Genomic DNA, 22678 nt, shown 5'->3' with positions numbered 1-22678 from the left:
TGGCTTTTGTGAGGAAGGCCTGTGTTGCCATCTTGTTCTTAGTCATCTTTGGGTGATGGGGTGATGGCAGGCAGGCAGCTTTTGAATGGGGTATAACTATAGAGATGGAAGTTTCGGGTCACCCCAGGTGCTCCCTTCTCTGCTCAGAGCCCCCTGAGCAGTGTCTGAGGACACCTCTGCTTCTCCCACAAGGTTTTTTCTCCTCAGTTGGTAACAGAGTGATGACAGAATATCCCACCACAGGCAACCCCAGAAAGGTTCTGGTTCAGCTCCTCAATTTGCAGATGAGCATGGTTCTAGGGAGGGGCATGAGGAATTACTGGCCCACGCCCAAATCATGAATGGGAAATCCATGGGGTTCTTCAACTCTGGGAACTCATAATGACCAAAACAGGAATACCTGGGCTCCACCTGCTCGTTTCACTCCACTCCACCCCACCTCCAGATGGAAAAAAGACAATAGGCCATTATAGGGAGTGGCCAAAAGCCATCAGTGACCCCTGTGGTTTCAAACTTGGGAGTTTTCCAGCAGGAAAGAGCTCACATGGAAGAGACTATGGTTATGATCATGGAAGAGTTACCAAGGATCTTGGAGGGATCTAGGATCTTGGAAGAGTTACCAAGGTTATGATCATGGCCCCTGGCAGTCTGCCTCTTCACTGTAGCTGGCTGCAAGTGTAGAGAAGAGTTGCTGGCCTAGAGTCAGCCACCCAGAAGCTCATGCATGACCATGGAGACACGTGTAGGCAGCTGGAAGTCTGTAGCCTGAAGTGAGTTATGGGGATCCCCAAAATTGTAGGCTCACAGCTGGGAGGAATAGAGGTACCCTCGTGTGAGATTCCCCATTAAGGGAAAAGGGAAGAGACTCAGTCTTTCCCTTTTAGCCTATTTTTATTGTTCTACTTACAATATTGTTTCTAACAGAGCACATGGTGGGTTTTTTGTGTATTTAATACAGGATCTCCCCCAACCAAGTGAGCAATTTTCAGGTGGTACTATAGAAAAATCCTTTGACCAAGAGTCAAAACCTGGTCCTCAATCTGCTCCTGAGACTCTGGGTGGTCTTGGGCAAGACTCTTCCCTCTCTGGGTCTCATTTTCATCTGTGAAATGTTTGACTACAGGCTTAGCATGAAATTCTAAAGGCTGATAGTATATGCTTCTATTTTATGAACACTAATCTGGCCAGAAACACTGACTGAGTATTTATTGTGCACCTAACACTGGGCACTGGAGATAGAAAGATAAAGAAAGAAAATAAAGATGCTACTTTAAAGAAAGCTCGTGGTCTTGCCACACCATGTAATGATGTAACAGAACTCTAGTTCAAATGCTTTGGAGACACACTTGCTTTTTGCCACTTCTTGTTGCCAAAAGCTATCAGAAGTTTCAGAAAAGATAAGACTCCGAGTTAGAGAAAAGTAGAAGAAGATGGGTAGAGGAGAAGGTTGTGTACAAGAGGGAACTACATGTGCAAAGCTTGGAAGCAAAAAACGAAATGATTAAAATGCTGCAGCCAATTTTTTTTAGGAGAAACAAAGATGCCTGCCTATGAAAGGAGAAATGAAACTAGTTGGGGAGATTTAATAGGAATCTTACACCCGTTGCACAGTTTTCTTGAAAAGAGTTACCAAGGTTATGATCATGGCCCCTGGCAGTCTGCCTCTTCACCATAGCTGGCTGCAAGTTTAGAGGAGAGTTGCTGGTCTGGAGTCAGCCACCCGGAAGCTCATGCATGACCATGGAGACGGGTGTAGACAGCTGGAAGTCTGTAGCCTGAAGTGAGTTATGGGGATCCCCAAGATTGTAGACTCACAGCTGGGAGGAATAGAGGTACCCTCGCGTGAGATTTCCCATTAAGCCATAGACTTCTTGAAGGCAGGGAATTTGTCATCTAAAGGAGAACTTGTAGCTTTTAATTGGGCCTTTTCAAGAGTGTTTTGTGAGTCTACATGCAGACATGCACTCAACTTCTCTGCCTTGATCAAAGTTCCTGTCACAGACAAATACCCCCATCTTGCTGCAATCTGATTTTCTACTTAGCTCCACCAGCAGAACTCATAAATTACTGTCTATTTAGTGACATGGTATGCAATAATATTTGCTCTCCTGATGCCACTCTGAGTAGACGTCATTAGTCATCCTCTCCTGCCTTCTCTCTCCACATTTATAATCCCTAAGTCTTGTGCTTTTCAGCACAGAAGATGGAATTTGTTGAAAGCTTGGCCTCTGCCAAGGCCACCACTAACTCCTACAGCACCTTAGAGTGAAATAACAAAAGGTGCACCTGTCTCAAGATATTTGACTGTCACCTTCCAGAAAATGTTCATAATAAATATGGAAACCCTAAAATTTCTGCCGTATGCATGGTGCTCCCATAGATGCAATGCTCTTCGATTGTGCACAACCTGCAGAGCTGTGATTCCCTTGTCACCCACAAGCTGACCATTGACATCAGTAAATGTGTTAACTGAACCCGTGGACCACAATAGAGACCAGACCTTAGGCTCCCAACAGGTTATGAAACGTTTCCATTCCCTAAATGCTATTTTACCTGTACCTAGAGGGACCAGCTTATCCCAATTTTCCCAAAACGGTCCCAGTTTTAAAACTGAAAGTCCTACATCCTGGGAATCCCTTTGGTCTGAGGCAAACCAGAATAGATGTTTCAGGAGTTCCCCATCTTTGCCCTTGTAAGAAAAAAGAAACTGGATGTTTCTACCATTGTGAAAGACAGTGTGGCGATTCCTCAAGGATCTAGAACGAGAAATACCATTTGACCCAGCAATCCCATTACTGGGTATATACCCAAAGCATTATAAATAATTCTACTATAAAGAAATATGCACACATATGTTTACTGCAGCACTATTTACAATAGCAAAGACTTGGAACCAACCCAAATGCCCATCAATGATAGACTGGATAAAGAAAATGTGGCACATATATACCATGGAATACTATGCAGCCATAGAAAAGAATGAGTTCATGTCCTTTGCAGGGACATGGATGAAGCTGGAAACCATCATTCTCAGCAAACTAACACAAGAACAGAAAACCGAACACCACATGTTCTCATAAGTGGGAGCTGAACAATGAGAACACATGGACACTGGAATATGACACCCCAGGGCCTGTCAGGGGGTGGGGGTGGGGACAAAGGGAGGGAGAACATTAGGGCAAATACCTAATGTGTGCGGGGCTTGAAACCTAGGTGATAGGTTGATAGGTGCAGCAAACCACCATGGCACATGTATACCTATGTAACAAACCTGCACGTTCTGCACATGTATCCCAGAACTTACTTAAAGTAAAATTAAAAAAAAAAAAATCCTTGATGTTTTTGACTGAAGATGGCAAGAGAATGATTTCTACAAGTGGACCAAAAAGGCTCAATATTATATCCCTGGGAAAGAGGATATGGAAGATGGAAGATTCTGGGCACCTACTGTGTACCAGGCATTGTGCCAGGTGCTATGGGTATTGTCTCGGGTAGTCACTGATCATCACAAAATTCCGTGGGGTGTGTTATTTTCCATTTTTTAAAATTTACATACTATAAAATTAGTTTTGGGAGAGTGTACAGTTTTATGAGTTTTAATAAATAGAGTCGTTTAAACACCAACACAATCAGGACACATGAGAATTTCATCAACCAAAAAGTTACCTTGCGTTACTTCTGTATAGTTAAATCCTTCCCCACCCATAGCCTTCAGGATGTATTACTGACTCTTTTCAGAAACGTTTATTGACACTTGAAGTGGTGAACTTATTTGCAGTAAAAATATTCAAACATTTTGGTCTGTCTGCCTTTTGCAAAGCTCTGCCTTTTCCCTGACTCGCATACACAGTTAGTGTGCAAGTGTATTTCTTGACAAGATGAATGAAGGAAAGACCCAGCTAAAATGGTGCCTCCTTGCTGAAGACTCTCCAGAGTGTTCCTTGCACCAGGAGAGTACAGTGCTGGGCAGGAGTGTGGGGAAATCCTGGCAGGCTGGACTGAACATGGAGGCAGCAAGCCCTCAGCTGTGCCCTGGAGCATCAGCCAGGAACTGCCTCATCAGCGATCCCTGGCCTGGTTTTGCTGCACCCTAGGGCATAACATATCCAATTATCTCCAGGGATACAGTCAAGCAGAGAGTGAAGGGGGGCATTGCAAATGACAGAATCTGCTGAGGATAGGAGGTAAATGGGCAAATGAAATGGGCTGACACGCCCTCAGCCTTGAATTGGGAGTGAGCTGCTCTAGGAAGCTTTGTGTTTTGACATCTTACTATTTTAGGCATAACTCAGAAAGGCTTAGGTGCAGAGAAGAGTGTCTAAAGAAGGATGGCAAGCTTCTGTTGGTTTGGCTCAGTAGAGCCAGGTAGAAGAAAAAATCAGCCACACAGGCATCAGGGATCATTCTCAGTTCTAGCAGAAAATTAACGTACTAAGTGGGACATTGAGGTAGGTTTCATAGTCCTATGGACTGAGTCAGCACAGCAGAACACAAGAAGTCTGTGACTGGTGGTCATGTGGTCTGAGCCTCCCACGGGCTCAGCTCTGTGGATAGGACGGTGGGTTGCACTCACAGGGAGAGTTAGTCTGGGGCGGGTACCAGATGATAATTTTATTCTAAAATCTATAAAGCATATCATCAAGGATAAAGAAGGTTCCAGTGACAAGCACTGTCTGCCATTTATCATGATGCTGGCACTAGCTCAGCCTCCCCCTCTTAAAAAGTTTCTGGGTCAGGCACGGTGGCTCACGCCTGTAATCCCAGCACTTTGGGAGGCCGAGGCAGGCAGATTACCTGAGGTCAGGAGTTCGAGACCAGTTTGACCAACATGGAGAAACCCCCGTCTCTATTAAAAATACAAAAATTAGCCGGGTGTGGTGGCACAGGACTGTAATCCCAGCTACTTAGGAGGCTGAGGCGGGAGAATCACTTGAACCCAGGAGGCAGAGGTTGCAGTGAGCCGAGATCATGCCATTGCACTCCAGCCTGGGAAACAAGAGGGAAATTCCATCATCTCAAAAAAAAAAAAAAAAAATCCAAAACATTCCCATTGAATTATAATAAAACTCACGTTCTTGTCCTTGGTCCACAAGACCTTGATTGAACACCCTGCCCCAACCCCAAGCCAAATCCACATTATTTGTCATCCTCCTCTTATTCTCTCTGCTCTGGAGAGCCTCCCTTTCTAGAGGCTCTAGAACACAAAAAGCTCATTCCATCCCAGGTCCTCTGCACTTGCTGTTCCCTCTGAATGGAACATTCTTTCCCCAGCTCTCGCCAAAGCTGGCACCTGCTTATTATTTAGTTTTTAGCTGAAATGTATTGGCCAGAGATCAGCAGGGACACTCCTCCTGGAGGTGAACAAGTTGGATTTATCACTTGTTGCAATGAAGTGAATGCATACCTGGAAGTGTGCATTCCTATGGGACATTTCAGGAAGAGGATGTTAGGAAGGACTCAGAATGTGGGCTGTGTTTGCTGATTTGAAAGAGGCCCTAAGGAGGTGAGGCTTTGTTTTAGGTTGGACACACTGGGAAGTGGTATGATTGGATATCTTAATACATCTTACCTATAAGAAGGGAAGATCAGATAGAGGCTAGAGCTGTAATTGGCAAAGAATCAGGTCGCTCATATTAACCAGAATACGGGGGTGTTTGGTCATTTTTTTGGCTTGGACAATGTTCATATCTTTGTCTGCATCCAGATACAACTTGCTTTTGTCTTGTTCCATCGTGGCCTCAGAGCGGCCTTGCCTGTGGTTGGTCTTCCGTGCAATTGTCCACGTTCAGCAGGAGAGCACCAAGGCCTACCTGTGAGTGCCAGGTCAGCTCCCAGAATTCAGGGGCTGCTTTTCTCCCTCTCAGATCTCCCCTTTTCAGAGTTCTGCCCACACCACCCTATCTAGTCCCTTGCCCGGGTCCCTGTCTATCCCAGCACCTGGCATCCAGATGGTCACTGGGGAAGGAAGGAAGTGAGCGAGGGAGGGAGTGGGGACAGACTCAATGTATATTCTTGGGCAAGTCATTTCCTGTCTCGGGACCTCACTTTGCTGATCTATAAAATGAGTCAATAATTTTCTCAAAAGATCCTTCCAAATCTGACTTTTGAGGATTCTATAAATACCACGGCGCAGCTCTCCAGGGATAAGGACATCCCCAAATACATCTTTTGAACTAAAAAAAAAAAAAAAAAAAAAAAAAAATGACTGCCTTGGAAAAGCAACACTGTTGAAGAGTAGGAAACATTTCCACACTCAGAGAGGAATGTAAAAATAGGGCCCAGCACTCTCAGGAGAAGAGAATGAGAAAAGGAAAGCGGAGATTGATAATGGATGAATATAATGAGATGGCAATTTTGGTTTCAAAAGAATGTGATTAGCGCCTAATGACCGCCACCATTCCCTGGTCAATCTACTGTAACTAGCCACTAATGGAAAAATAATGTCCTCAGCTTGCTCACTTTGAAGATGGAAATGAGTCTCTCTTTCATACTTTTCCCCCTCATATTTTTTTTTTGCTTCAAGAGATTATCCCTTATTAGATTGTAGCTCCCTAAAAAGGGAAATGGATGTGTGATCAAAGTCTGCCAATTACGGGGTCATTACCACTCCCTCCCAGAGGCTCTATTAGGCATCCCTCCTCTGCTTTTATCAACATCATCACAGCCCCCAGGCCCACTCGGTCCCCTTCAGCCCCTACTAAGGGAGACAGAGGCTCCCAGGACCATGACAGGGCCTGTGTGGTTTCCCACGAAGTGCCACCCACTTATCACAACTGTTTTGTTCGGTTTAGGATTGTCGAGGGATAGGTGCATGCTGGGGTGTCTCCTGGAAGGCATGGTGTTTGTTGATGGTGAGAGGACCCCAAACTGCCATTCAAGGATTCTGGGAGTGAACAGAAGAAACTTTCATGAAATCTCTGCAGGATGTCACAGGACAGAGAAAGGGCACACATTTATTCTGTGGGGCCCCATGAGATGGCATAGGCAAAGTGCAGTGAGGTTGAGTAAAGAAAAAACTCTGGCGAGTCTGTCCAAAAGTGAGGCCAAAAGTTGGAGAAGTGGTGAGCTATCTGTCATGGAGGGTATCCAAGTGATAGATGCTATGGATCCGCTTATCAGCTGCTTGGAAGTCCATTGTGGATGGGAACACAACTAGGCAATTTTCAAGGTCACTGACACCTCTAAGATCCCAGGATATTTGCCCTCTGAAAGCACAGAAGCCACCTCATTCACTAATTATTCCACTCATTCATTCATCCTAAATAGGTCTTTCAAGCACATCTGAAGTATAGAGCCAGCATCGGGTTCTGGAGATACAGTCGTGACAAAGATGCTACCCTTTCCTTGAAGAAGCCTATGACCAAGTTGAGAAATACAGTTAAATTATTAGATGCAAAGAAGTCCATCTAATAATAGAAGTAACTGGCTTTACCTGGGGATGCAGTGGGGTGAGGGAGAGTGAACAGAGAAGATTCCACAAAGAAGATGCTTACGCTGAGTTTTGAAGGATATGTAGGAGTTTGTCAGACGGACTCAGGTGGAAGGGAATTTCAGGTAAAGGGAACAGCATGCGAAAAGTCTTATAAATTTTAAACACCTTATAACTGGTAGGATAGATATAAGAGCAAGAAGTGATGCTGCAGGGGCATTTGGGGTGAAGTCATTAAGGATGTTGCACTAAAGAGTTTGAAATTTATCCTGAAGGCAATGGCAAGAGGAATCACTGGGTCCTATTCACATTTTAGAAAGATCTTTCTGATTACAGTGGAGAATGGATTGGAGGGGACAAACCCAAAACAAAAGGAACCAATGAGGAGACTCATGGGAAAATATTTTAGTCACTATTTGCAAAAATTATGGCTGCATAGTAGCATCAGCTGGGGAGTTTTAAACACTACCAATGCCTATGTCCCACCCCAGACAGTCTGACTTCATTGGTCTTGAGAAGGACCTTGGCTTTGGGAGTTGTAAAACCTGCCCAGGTGATTCTAATGTGCAGTCATAAAGAGACCTTAAGCTAATGGTAACCGAAACCCTGGCACATGGCAAGTACTCAACGCAATTATTTTTTCAAAAAATTAGTATGAAAACAGTCATGCTATCCTGCTTTTGGCTTCACCCCACTGTCAGGGGGACATGTTTGGTTGAACAATTGGCTTTTATCGCAGAGGGTTTCAGGTACAAAATCCACCCTCAATAGATCAGCTTTGACATCCAGAAATCCAGTGCTACCCCTGAGAGCAGCAACCTCCCTTCACATACAGAGAACAGACCTGGCAAGTTGCCTGGAGGAGATGGAGTTACCTGGCTGGGATAGAGGAGGAGGCTAGGGCTGGAATCTGAGTTCTAAGAATTACCTGCAGTAGCTAGAAGCATCTTCCACCTAGAGATGGCCTAAACTGGTGGCAAGATGGATGCAAGGTTTGGTAGAATGAGGAGCAAGAAGAGAAATAGGAAGAGGAGAAGAAGGAGAAAGAACAAGAGGAGAAAAGTGAGAGATAAGCCCCACATTTGTAAAAGGAGCACTTACCTATCCTTATAACATTTTTGCCATACCCAGATTTAGGTCAGAGATTGGTGCCCAAAATCTAGCACCTGTATTGATTCTCTTCCAGGATGTTTGTCTAAGGGCGTTGGACACAGAAAGAACAAAATTATGACCCATTAATAGCTAGGAAGGCACTTTATTACCCCAATCTAAAACCTAAGAAAGGCTAAGTTGTAGAACATGGCTCAGCCTGAGAAGCCCAGGAAAGGAACTCCTTCCTGTGCCCTCTAATGAATCTGCAGTTGCTAGGTAGCAGAATGAGCACTAATTCCACCTACTCAGCCACTGCATAGATGAGGATCATAGTCATGCTTCTAGAATAAAGGTCAGCAAGCTATAGCCATAGGCTAAATCCAGCCCAACATCTATCTATCTATCTATCTATCTATCTATCTATCTATCTATCTATCTATCTATCTATGAGACAAAGTCTCACTGTCACCCAGGCAGGAGTGCTGTGGCGTGATCTCGGCTCACTGCAACCTCCACCTCCTGGGTTCAAGCAATTCTTCTGCCTCAGCTTCCTGAGTAGCTGAGAGTACAGGCATGTGTCACCACGCCCAGCTAATTTTTGTATTTTTAGTACAGATGGGGTTTCACCATATTGGCCAGGCTGGTCTTGAACTCCTGACCTCTTGATCCACCCACGTCAGCATCCCAAAGTGCTGGGATTACAGGCGTGAGCCACTGCGTCTGGCCCCAACACCTATTTTTGTAAATAGAGATGTATTTGAACATAGCCATGACCATTTGTTTGCTTTTTATATGTGACTGTTTCCACTCTACAACAGTAGAGTTGAGTATGAGTTGTTGCAACAGAGACTACACAAATAACGAAGCCCAAACTTCTTTCTAGTTTGCCCATTACGGAAAAAGCATTCCAACTCCAACTCTAGGAAAAGACTCACCCAGGTTGACTTAACACTTGAGAGACCAGATGCAAGAAAGGTAGAACCATGCATGAGCACTGGCCTGTTAAGAACCTGCCAATAAAACAGGGCTTATTGAGGGGCTGAATTTCTGATCAACCTGGTTCAGGTTCCTCCTTGCTTAGGATGGACCTAGTAAGGAATAGATGGGCAAAGGCAAGGCTGGTGTATTAAAATGAATGGTGGGTTCTCCTCCTGCACTGCTGACAGAGAGCTGTGTAGACTGAAGGTGTTACAAATTCAGTCTCAGAAGCAATGAAAGGGCATGAGCAGGATGTTCAGCCTATTCTACTAAATTTAGGGTAGAGAGAGTAATCAAAACATGGTCTGATAATCATGCTTCTGCAGCTTTTCTATAGCTGTTCCCACTCCCTTAACTGCTCGTCCTCCCTGTCTATGAAATAACTGACTGCACCCTTCCCTGTATTTCCATACCACTTGACTCATAACTCTTGTAAATTGTCTCACGTTTGTTGACTTGTCTGTCTTATCGGTGGTTGCCATCCTCTTAAACTGATTGATGACTTCTATCTCCTCCCTATCCCTAAGCTCTGGGTATCCATGTCCAACTTCCTATTCAACATCAGCTTGGATGTCTAATGGACATCTCAAACGTGGCTGCCATTTTTGTTATTTTGAACATGTTTTTTAAAAAGTGTGCAGTATTCAATGCTAGGCACTCTACTAAGCACTTTATGTACCCAAAACGCAACACTTAATTCTCACCTCCCCAATCCTGTTTCTAACCCAGGCTTCTCCATCTCAACAAATCACATCTCTCTCCCCTCAGTTCTTCAAACTAATGATCTAAGGGTCAGCCTTCATTCCTCTCCTTCCTTCACAGTCAGCATCTATGGCAGATGGTGCCCTGCACACATCCACTCTACACTCACTGTTCCCATGCATGCCCACCTGATGGCTTCCTCCTGTAAGCACCTGTGACTTTTTGCCTGAGGGCTTCTTCAAGACAGAAGAATATGCACACTCTGCCCACAGAGCATGGAAGAAATGCTGGGGAGCTTCCAAGAGTTGTCCTCAACCAATACTGGATGCGAATTGATCAATAACTACCCCAACTTTGTGCCAACCCCATGGTGGGATAACTCTAAGGCATGAGATGTGCCCATTGGATTAGGCCCCAGTTGCCCACAGTGGTAACCTGCTCATTGATGTGCTCTTTATTGACTTCATTCCCTTGATTGTGCCACTTCCACATTCTCCCACCCAAACTCCCTGGGAGTGCCTCCCAAACAAACTACTTGTGCCTGACTTGTTATCTCTGAGTCTGCTTCCGAGGCAACCCAAGTCAACAACATTCAACTGAACATCCTGCAAATAATCACTTCTCATATGTCCACCACCACGGTCTAAGAGTCCAAGGTACCATCATGTGTTGCCTGGAGTACTGCCACAACTTTTTTTTTTTTTTTTTGAAACAGAGTCTCGCTCTGTCACCCAGGCTGGAGTGCAGTAGCGTGCTCTCAGCTCATTGCCAGCTCCGCTTCCCGGGTTCATGCCATTCTCCTGCCTCAGCCTCCCAAGTAGCTAGGACTACAGGCACCTGCCACCATGCCCGGCTAATTTTTCTGTACTTTTAGTAGAGACTGGGTTTCACCGTGTTAAGCCAGGATGGTCTTGATCTCCTGACCTCATGATCCACTCACCTAGGCCTCCCAAAGTGCTGGGATTACAGGCTTGAGCCATCGCGCCCGGCCACTGCCACAACTTTCTAGCAGATCTCCCTGCTTCCTCCCTGCCCCTCCCAGAGCCTGTGTTCCATACATGAGCCAGATTGTACTTTGTAATACATGAATCAGATGATTCCCCTGCCCAAAACCCTCTGATGGTTTTTCATCACACTTAGAATAATGCCCAGTTCATTAACCAGTAAGAGCAATGTCTTATATAATCTGGACTCCCCCATCCGCTCTAGATACTTCCATCACTACTTCCCTCTTCACATCACTCCAGTCCTTGAATATGGTCATTTGGTTGCTGCCTGACCATCTTTGCACCTGCTGTTCCCTCTGCCTGAAAAGCACGTTCTACTTTTCTTGGTGTGACTGGCTGTTTCATATTAAGGAATTACAGTATCATGAAGGAATTATAGTATCTATCATTAATGAAGTCCCCCTTATCTGCAGTTTTGTTTTTCATGGTTTCAGTTACCCAAGGTCAATCTCAGTCAAAAAATATTAAGATATTTAGAGAGAGAGAGAAAGACTGCATTTATATAACTTGTAGTATATTGTTGTCATACTATTTTATTATTGTTCTTAATCTCTTGCTATGCCTAATTTATAAATTGAACTTTATCATAGGTATGTATGTATAAGAAAAAACATAGTATGTATAGGGTTTGGTAATATCCATGGTTTCAGGAGTCCCCCCACTGGGGGGTCTTTGAACAAATCCTCCAAGGATAAGGGAGGACTACTATAACTAAAATGTTACCTTTTTGGAGAAGCCCTCCCAGAGTGTATAATCTGAAATAATTCTCATTCCTCATCACTATCCCTTTATTCTGCTTTATTTTCATCATAGCATTTTTCATATCTAAAATTACACATTGACTTTTTTATTACACATTTACTATATTTCCTAGTTGACTGGAAGCTCAAGGGGAACTTGTCTGTTTCTCTATATCCCTAGTACCTAAAACAGTGCCCAGCCCATGTTAGGGGCTCAGTAAGTATCTGTTGAGTGTATGAATGAATAATTCAATGAATGGACAAGCGATTCCCCTACTGGGCTAGATTGTGAACTCATGACACAGAAGACATCAATAACATTTGAAACAATGAACAAGAGAATAGGTCCATGGACAGACCAAAATCTATGTCCTCCCCAGGCCCCATCCAAGGACATCTATCCCTTTCCACTAGGAGTCCCGTCGCAGTGGGTCTTACTTCGCCCTGTTGGTTCATCTCCACTTCCATAAAGCTCCTATCTCAGGCCACTCTAACCACTCTGTCCTTGCTTTTTAGGCCTTACCAGAGGGGCAGACAGCTTCGTGGGACACAGCCAAGGAGGATGAAAACCGCAATAAGAATCGATATGGGAACATCATATCCTGTAGGTGCCCTTCTGGGAGCTCCTAAGCTTCAGGTGTTGAGGATGCAGGGGAAAAGAGGCTATTACTATTATTTACCTGGAATTTGTTATCAAATAATCTTTGCTGTCTCTAGCTTTGTATCTACATGCCAAGATGGAAGCTTTATTTCAGCCTTATTGCCATCCCTAGACTGGATGACAGAGCGTGGCTGATCTCAGCCAGAGGGAGCAGGCAGGGAGATGGGTCAGGGCAGAGCAGAACCATGAAGCTTCTTGGGGAAGAACCTCTGAAGGCTGGGTCTCACCGAGCATTGCCTGCTCAATTCCTCAGGTCGGGGAAGAAGCCCAGCCAAAAGGGCTGACATACGGAAGACCCCACAGCTGGATAAAGAGATGAGCTCTGTGTTCCCAGAAGCTCCTCTAATTCAAAGGAGGACTTTGGCAGCAACCTGGGGTGAGGAGCATGGGCCCCAGCCTGTGAGGGAGGGGCTAGGAGCACCCGGGCAAGAGAATGATGCTCCTCCAAGAAGGTGGAGTCACACTGGCTGATGCTTGGAAGTAAAGGCTGATGCTCAGAAGAAGCCAGTAACTCTGGCATACACCTGGGGCTTGGGGTATGCCCAGCTCAGGCCCCACAGGAGCCCGGGGCTACTGCTATAGTATGAGAGACAGAGTTTAGGGCAACACAGATTCTACCTGTCCCCACTATAGTAGGGCAGGGGCTCTGAGGTGAGGGCCTGCCCTCAGGTCTGCATCAGTGCACCTCGGGAGGTACTGAGCCTGCAGGGGAAGGCATGTTATGCAGAGCTAAGGAAGGACATTGCCTTTGCTCAACAATGAGCTTTACCTTTCCTGTAGGCACCCCCAGTGAATGACTCATTGATGAAGTCAGCGGTGCAGAGTAGTTAGCGCCCTCGGGAGTCAAACTGCCCAGGTTTCTATCCCAACTGTAGGGCCCTGGGAAAGTTACTTGACCTCTGTAAACTTTTGATTCCTCCCCTTTACAATGATGAGGATAATAGGAGGAGCATTTAAAGGTACATAAAACTCTTGCTACAGTGCCTGGCACCATTACTCTTAGCCACAGGGGTACTTGCTTGAGGTCACTGGTGAGCAGCATGGATCTATCATTCCACCTTATTTTATTAACCAGGATTCACTGGGTACTCAGGACATGTCCTGTGGGGACATAGAATAAGGCAGGTTGGTTGGGGAGAGGTGGGCATGATCAGATGTCCATTTGGGAAAGATCACTAGGGCAGCAGATATGGAAGGTATACTTGATTGGGAAGGGCTGGTAGCAGAGGGATCAGTCAGCAGATTCTGCAATAGTCTCACCAAGGGATGATGGGGCCTGAACAAACAGTGACAATAACTTGTGTGCGACAGGTGCATGGTATTCAGTTCTGGGGGATGAGGAAGAGAGAGACTGCCACAGAACTGAATGTCATGCATAGGTAACACACAAGTATTGTCACTGCCAAATATTGGTAGGTACAGCCTTCAAAGTAAAATAAATACAGAGAAGACAAAGTTATCTCTTACAAAATGCTAAGCATGTATTCTAATTAGAACAGGAGTCTACAACAGCCTTTGTCTGACTCAGTGTAACCAACCTGGACCTTTTGACATCTCACCAATGGTGTGGGGAACATCCCTGGGTCTCAGCTCACAGAGTAACCCAGTTCATCCAAAAGAAAAAAAAAAAAAGGATCCTGAATGACAAATTATTTCTAGCACAATTCAGAGTTTTGTTTTGTTTTGTTTTGTTTTAACTGTCTAGACATTGCCTAAGAAAAAACTTGGAGGAAGAAAGAGTAAGATACAGGCAGATTGTAAAGGAAGAAAAAGGCAGAAGTTTTAGCTTAGCTGTTTCCTGTGCTGATTTAGGAATGGGCTATGAATGGTAGAACTAATCAGAAAACATTTATAATTTCTCTCTTGGAAGATGGTAATTCAGACAGCAAGATTTCTTGCAAGTGAAGTGTTGAGAAGTGATATTCAAACAGTCAGCAAACATGTATTAAGACTTATGACATGTGGGCCTCCTCAAAGCAGGCCCTGTGATGGGCACTGGGAGGTGGAGCTCCTGCTCCTGGGGAGCCCCCACTCTGCCACAAGGAGCTGCTTGCCCTGTCTGGTCCCCAGCATTCTCTGCTCCTGCACTGTGGATACTGTACCCTAAAATATATAGTCCCTTATCTGATAAAGCCTATGCCTGAGGCTCTGAGCTTGTTTCACCCTAGCCCTGCCCTGCCTGCATCTCTTAGACTGAGGACTTTCTCCAAAGCTGGGAAAGGATCCCCTGCCCAGGCACAGGCAGCCTGCAAATCCTGAAGGGTTAATACCCCCAGGAGAAGCCCTCCACCATGAAATACCCCAGCTTCTTCACCGTTCCGCTGAAGTTCCTTCTGGAGTTCCCACAGGGATGAGAATGCAGCTACCTGCAGTCCTAATGGGCTTGAAAACTCACCCTTAATAAGCTGCCTTCTCTTCCCTGTCGTACATCACCCCTTTCCTACTGGTATTCCTGTCTCCTCCTACATAAACTGCTTGGACTAAAATGTCTGTCTTAGATCTACTTCTGAGGAACCCAAATGGAGACAGAGAGAACTGAAGCACCTTGACGATACCACCTTGATGGGTTTAAATAAACCAGAATCTCCTTTCTAATTTAAGAGTCAATCGTTCTGCAAGGGATCAGGGCAAGAGCAGGTCTGCATTCAGTGCTGAAAGAAGACAGTGCCGAGGTAACCAGTGAATTCAGAAAGCAGCGCAAGACATAAAGGAGAATCAAGAAAAAAAGGGAAATGGAAAAAAAAACCCTGGAATTGAAATGGGATATGTAAAAAAGAAACAGCCCCAAGGAATGGAAAGTGTTCCTGCCCTTGTATGCGTCCCTCCCAAAGGCAAAGCCTGCCGAGGCTTGATAAATAGAAATATTCTTGGCGCAAGAAGAAAACTGGCTGTGATTAGCATCTTAAGGAACCCAGAGCACTGTGAGGCTGGAGTGGAGGACAAAGGCCCAGGCCAGGGAGAACAGAAAAGATTAAAGGGGACAAGTAGGAGGGAGGGCACTGCCTACAAATGAAACAACGAGAGACCTTGGCGAAATATCTCCTTTCTTCCAAGTGATTCTATTTAGAATTTAGTAATAGAGACAGTGGGGTTTCTAGGGAGTGTAAATGGAAAGGAAGTGAAAGGGAAGGAAATGAATGGGTAAAATAAGAACAAAGAGACCTTTGCTTCCAAGTAACTCTAGGGCAGCGACTGTTGGCAAGGGGAAATTCAAGAATCCCAAAGCATTCTCCATGTAAAGTTTTAGAGGTGCTTCCTAGACTGGCAGGAAGGTGCTGACACTGAGAAGCTGAAGTGATCACAGGGGTTGCAAATGTTACAAAATGAGGCCCCCTTCTGGGATCAGTTCTTTATAAAGGTGTAATCTAGATGTAGAAAGACTACAAGGGATAGTGCAGTACCAAAATTCCATCCTCAGACCATGAAGGATTCCGTAGGAGGGGTTACCAGGACCCAAAGAGAGATGACCTGACCAGAGGTGGGTGCGACCTTTGGTGGCAAGGCAGCCACCCATGGTGACCCCACCAAGGGGTGCTGGAGGAGTAAGTACCTCCATCACACTCTCCTCCCTCCACCCAATCTTCTGCCTGTGCTTTCCATCGGCTGGGGCCAACCAGAATCCAGAGAACAGGAGATCTGTTGACCTAATCCAGTGGTTCTCAAAGTATAATGCCTACAGCAGTGGCATTAGTGTTACCTGGGAACTCATTAGAGGCGCTAATTCTTGGGCTCCACCCCAGACTTACTGAATCAGAAATTCTGAGGACAGAGTCTAGCAATCTGTATTTCTAAAAGCCCTCTAGGTGATGGTGACGCATGTGCAACTTTGAGAATGTCCAATCTTGGCCATAGCAATCAGCCTCCTGGATTAGAGGGCCAGATGAAGTGGAGAGGGGGTCTGCGGGCACACAGGATATCAGCACATTTTCTGAGACTTATCTTCTCCCAATCTAGGAAAAGCCACTGGGCTCAGGTGTATTGGGGTCTTAGACATGAGGTCAGGCGGTCCCAGGTTTTCATCCCAGTTCTGTTGTTTACCTTCAGCACAATCACTTCACCTCGCCCACCTTCAGGTTCTCACCCGTCAGATGGCTCTAGAGCAGCTCTCAGGATGGAGAGGCCAAATTAAGCTGAATGATTATTAAATCTGAATCTTGTGTGGCCCCTTAAGTCACAGACTTTTAAGTCTAGATGAGTTAGTGTAGCCTTTTTGAGTTCACAGGCAAGAAGAGAGAGCCCAGAGATGGACTGTGCCCTGCCCGAGAGCACACAGCAAGTCTGTAGAACAGCCATGACCAGAGCTGTGGTCTCTTGCCTGCCAGGGTGGCACATATTCCTTACCAAAGAGTCCTCTCTGCATCAAGTCACATCCGTGTTCTTGGGGGAGAATGTGTTGCTAAGGCCCAACCTCAGAGCAGATGAGCTCTTCAGAGAGGCCCATCTTTTCCAGAAGGAGGTGGGGCTATGGAGTGCAGAGAGGACCCTCACTCCTAGTGAGGAACTCAGGTTCAAAACAAAACCCAGAGGACTTTTTTCACAGTAGGTTTCTCTGCTGATTCCTGGGGAGACAGAGCTGGGGGTGACAGAATGGGTGCCTTATTCAATGCTCCTGACTCTCAGCCTCCATTCTTCTTCACTGTCTCTGAGGGTGGCCATTGCCTGGGTCCTACAGATGCCTTGTGGTGCAGAAACCATTGGTACCCTGCCATATCCCCAAACACTCACTACTTGCATGTGTGCTAGTGCTAATTCAAATTGCCAACACCTTTGCTTCTTTTCCTAAGGACTTTTTCTGGCCACTAGAGCCTCCTCTGCCTTCTTGCAGGGCAGGCCCAAAGAGCCAGAATATTAAATGTCCCCAGAACCTGCCCTCAATTAATGACTGATGGAAGTGGGTATATACATACTCCAGCTCCCTCTCTGCTTAGGTAGAATGACTCCCAGAGCTCCTCAGCCGAATTAAGCCTCAACTTGCTACAATGGCAACTTGCTGAATGACACACCCCTATTAGATTTCTTCTTTCTCTGTCTCACTTCCCACTCCCCTGCTGGTGTTTCCTGGGATCACCCCCCCCCCCCCCAACAACTACTTGCATCCAAATACATATCTCATGTTCTTCTTTTGAAGAAATCCAAATAAGAAACCTCCCTCCCTTCCTTCAGAAAGGCCCCTCAGTGGGGCAGTGCCTGGATGGCATCCTTAGGACACAGGTGGTCCTCTCTTGGTGCTTGCCCCTCTCAACTCCAGTCCCCTTCAGTCCCCTCAAAGGCTGCATCTACTGGAGCAGCTCCTCCCAGGACCCCACAAAGGGGAGTTTTCCGATTTCAGCCAGCATGGATCTGGCAGGACAAGGAGGTACACAGAATGTCGGGCTGTCTCTGCATCATGCCCAAGTCAGCCTCTCTTGATAATGGTAATTCAATCAAGATTGAATGTGCAGACCTTTAGCTTCAATGAGGTACCCAGGCAGTCTCGGCAGAATTACCTGCCTCCTCCTTATCCACTTTTGCAAGATGATGGCATTAACATTTCCAATACTTGTAGGAAATGGTTTTTCAGCTCCACAATTCATTGTAATGAGTCGAATCTCTTTTCTCTGAAAAGAAAAAAAAATGCACTGTTCTTTACCCTCTGTAGTGCCCAGAAGACAGGAAGAAAGAATATCGAGTATCCAAATAATATTCTCTCCCCAGCCCCACCTCTTTGAAGTGATTCTGTCTTTAAGTGGTTGTGGGTTGAGATGACAGGTTTACTGGGCTATCTTTGGTGATGGAGGGAGGGAGAAGGAGTTGTGGTTTGTTCTGAGAGTTAGAATTGTATGAAAGAGGAAAGTGAACCCTCTCTCTGGGGTGGCCACGAGACCTTAGTGGGATGAGGACCAATGTTGGAGACTGAGAACTTAGAGGAAAGTGGAAGCTGGAGAAGTGTGGCATAGAAGGGTATGGAGGTCATGGATCTCAGCGTTCCAGGAGGAGTGAGGACCCTACAACTCTATAAAGAAGCCCTCATCCCTATACCTTCTCCTGAGTTATTAAACTTTTTGGAGCCTTGAATTTCTCATTCATGAAATGGGATGATGGTATAGACCTCACAGGGTTACCGTGAGAATCCAATGGCATGGCATCCCCATGGCATTTGATAAGTGCCTGGAACATCTTACACTTTTCACACAGCTAAATTTCTGTATCCCACCACCTGGCACAAGGTGAGTCTCTAGTCTTATGGCCCATTTCCGGTAAGATCTTCTGGTCTTTCCCAAGACAGATTGAAGTGAATAACCAGAGCACCTCTGCACTAAATCACTAAACATTGGTCTGTATACTCAAACCTGAAGGTGTATCAGAATCACCTGGAGGGCATATTGAAATGCATATTGCTGGGCCCCACCCCACAGTTTCTGATTCAGTGAGTCTGGGCTGGGGCCCAAGAATTTCCATTTCAAACAAGTTCCCAGGTGCTGCTGATGCCATTGGCCCAGGTCTAGAATAAAAACAAAACTGAATTTATATAGTTGTGTTAATTTCTTACAACATACCAGGTGGTTCATATTTTACATCTTTTAATCCTTGCAGCAAGTCTGCACAGCTATATATGATTTGGATGTTATAGCTGGGTAAACAAAGGCTCAGGGGAGGTGGTAACCTGCCCCAGGTGATATGTTTAGGGTGTGACAAGCCTCAGGTCTGCCTTCAGACCCCACCCAATCCATAACCTCCCTTCTGCTAAAGGCAAGAATTGGCTGCCAGTCTTTGGAAGGGATAGGCTGGGTCTACAGGTGTGGTGAGGGGTCAGCTATGAGGAGAGGAAGAATTTGAGCCCAGGATCCAGGCGCAACTGCCAGCTCGGATGGAGGTGTTCTTTGAACATGCAAAGGCCCTGTGGTCAGAGTGAACACAGTGCATTTGAGCAACTGAAAGAAGACCACAGTTATCAGAGCAGTATGTGAAGCTGGAGAGAGAAGTAGGTCCCAAACCATCAGATCATGCAAGACATTGCAGGGTGTGCTAGGCTTTGTCCTCTGTCAGTGGTGTTCTGTAGCTGACTCATACCAGCTTGCAAAAGCAGATTGTTAAATTTTCAGGAATTTTGTGAGGTGGTTGATGCTATGTTGGTAGCTTGAAATCGGTCATGGTGGGAGTATTTACACCACAGAAATCAGCAGACATTACTGATCAGGGCCTTTTTTCCCACAGGGAGCTGTATGTTAAACATTTACCAGCATACTAGTGGTCTTTGACCTCAAGCAAGGAACAGCAGATTGATTGCAAACTGAGTGATGATGTTCCCCTAGACTTGTGTTACAGGGAGCTCTTTGAATTTATGTGTCTTGGTACCATGTCTCCCTTCTACCTTCTGCCACCAGTTCCCTCCTCGCCACAGCCAGCTCTTGCCCATCTCTCACCTCAACTGAGAGCCGGGGGAGCCAGGCTGCACCTTCCCCTCGCCTCATTGAGGAGTTTGCTTCTCCTCCACATGACTCTTCTTAACTCCTCTCCTTGTCTTGAATATCAAACAAGGAGTACCAAATTAGCTGGTTTTCAAGCTTGCAAAATGTAGATAGAGCATAATGAACATTCTGGGCTGCTTGTAAATTACCTCGTATAAACGCCTTCACATCGCCTGCCGCCCCATCTTTCTCCATGTGCATGTGGGTAAACACAATTTTTTATCCTTCTAATTATATAAAGTTAGAAGAAGAAGGGGACACAGAATAATATTAGCATCTCCCAAAAGGAATAAATAAACCATGAGGACACTGCCACTCCTTGCAATGCCTTTCTGGTGGACCTACAGCTGAATTCCACCCTTTAGTGAACACACACAATAGTTCTTTGCCTCTGCAGATAGATGGATCTGTATTTGGTACAGAGGGTAAGTGGAGAGCACCAAGTTTCTAAGTATCTCTGCTATTAGCTCACTGCCTGCCTCACATTCATCCCCAAAACCATCATTTATTAAGCACCTGCTGTGTACCAGGCATTGTCCTAGCATTTTTCTTTAGAGCAGTTTTAGGTTTACAGAAAAGTTGAGCAGAAAGTACATCATTCCCACGTACTCCCTCCCACCCACATACTGTTTCCCCTATTATTAACATCTTGCATTAGTGTGGTACATTCATTACAATTAACTAATATTGATTTATTATTATTAGCTAAAGTCCATAGTTTATTCAGGTTTGCTTTTTATGTTGTACAGTTCTATAGGATTTGACAAATGTACAATGACATGTATCTACTATTGCACTATTGTATAGAATAGCTTCACTGCCTTAAACATCCTCTATGCTTCACCTATTCATCCTTCCCTCCTCCCAAGCCCCTGGAAACTACTGATCTTTTTCCTGTGTCTAGAGTTTTATCTTTTTCCAGAATGTCATATAGTCAGAATTGTACAGTATGTAGCCTTTTCAGATTGGCTTCTTTCACTTAGAAATATGCATTTAAGTTTCCTCCATGTCTGTTGCGGCTTGATAACTCATTTCTGCTTCTCACTGAACCATAGGCCATTGTATGGATATCTAATGAATGCTCCTTGACTTACAGTGAGGTTATATCCCCATAAACCCATAAGTTTAAAATATCATAAGTCAAAAATGCATTTAATATACCTAACCTGACAAACATCATAGCTTAGCCTAGCCTACGTTAAACATGCTGAGAACACTTATATTAGCCTATAGTTGGGCAAAATCATCTAATACAAAGTGCATTTGATAATAAAGTGTAGAATATGTCAGGGAATTGATTGAACACTGTACCAAAAATTTAAAACAGAACGGTTATATGTGTACTCAAATTAAGGTTTCTACTGAATGCATGTTGCTTTGGAACTATCATAAAGTCAAAAAAACCTAAGTCTAATCATCCCAAGTGAGGGACCGTCTGCACCACAATTTGTTTATCCATTCACCTATTGAAGGACATATTGGTTGCCTTCAAGTTTTTGCAGCTTTAAGTAAAGCTGCTATAAACATCCATGTGCAGGTTTTCCTATGGACATAAGTTTTCACCTCATTTGGGTAAATACCAAGAAGTACAATGGCTGGATATAGTATGGTAAGTGTATGTTTAGTCTTGTAAGAAACTGTCAAACTGTCTTCCAAAGTGGCTGTACCATTTTGCATTCCCACCAGCAATGAATGACAGGTCTTGCTGTGCCACATCCTCCCCAGCCTGTGGTGGTGTCAGTGTTTTGGATTTTGGCCATCCTAATATGTATGTAGTGGTATCTTGTTTAAATTTGCAATTTCTTAATAACACATGATGTTAAACATCTTTTCATATGCTTATTTGCCATCTGTATATCTTCCTTGATTAGGTGTCTGTTCAGATCTTTCTCCCATTTTTTAATCAGGTCATTTGCTTTCTTACTGAGTTTTAAGAGTTCGTTGTGTATTTTTGATACAAGTCCTTTCTGAGATACGTGTTTGGCAAATATTTCCTCCCAGTCTGTGGCTTGTCCTCTCATTTCTTAATGTCCTAGCACTTTTCACACCTATGTTTTCTCATTTAATCCTCTCATGCCATATAGTATTGGCTCCATTTTGCTAAGGAAACCAAAGCTAAGAGAGATCAGTTGACTTGCTAGGTGATGGAGCTAAGATTTGAAGCCAAATCTGATCACAGCTCCATATCTCACGTCTTATATTAAAAGTTTATCTCACTTGACATAAGTTAGCTGTGTAGGCATGAATTTTGGTTACATCATAATAAAGCACCTTTCCACTGTCCCAGAAAAGAAACACTGTATTAGGCTGCCCTGCAGAGCCCAGCATGATTCCTTGAGTCTTCATGGCTTCACAGGGCATGGAGAGCCTTCTGAAATGAAACCCCCGCTGCTGCCTCTTCTGTCTCCCCTCCCATCGCTGTTCCCCTCACACTCTGTTTTCCCAGAACAGGAGACCCTTGCAGCTCCCCCACCGTGCTTGCTTTTTTCAGGATGTCTGCCTTCGCTCTAGCCATTCCCTCTGATGGAAAGACTTCCTCATTGTGCACTGGCCAAACCTTACTCATTTTAAATTCCTCATTCACATGTCACTACACAAAGCCCTCTATTCCCCATCTTCTA

General features: G+C 44.9%; 1 protein-coding gene across 13 annotated transcripts in view; it reads left to right on the top strand.

Moving 5' to 3' along the window:
* Positions 1 to 22678, top strand: part of PTPRT (protein tyrosine phosphatase receptor type T) — a 1128501-nt gene that overhangs the window by 1046722 nt on the left and 59101 nt on the right. For all 13 annotated transcript variants that reach the window (XM_054674440.1, XM_003316939.5, XM_054674441.1 and 10 more), the window contains one exon: positions 12465 to 12552. In XM_054674440.1, coding sequence (XP_054530415.1) covers positions 12465 to 12552 — 88 coding nt within the window. The remainder of the gene's footprint in view (positions 1 to 12464; positions 12553 to 22678) is intronic.

This window comes from Pan troglodytes, chromosome 21, assembly GCF_028858775.2.
Source record: "Pan troglodytes isolate AG18354 chromosome 21, NHGRI_mPanTro3-v2.0_pri, whole genome shotgun sequence".
Lineage (NCBI taxonomy): Eukaryota > Metazoa > Chordata > Mammalia > Primates > Hominidae > Pan > Pan troglodytes.
This window is presented reverse-complemented; position numbering and strand designations above follow the sequence as displayed.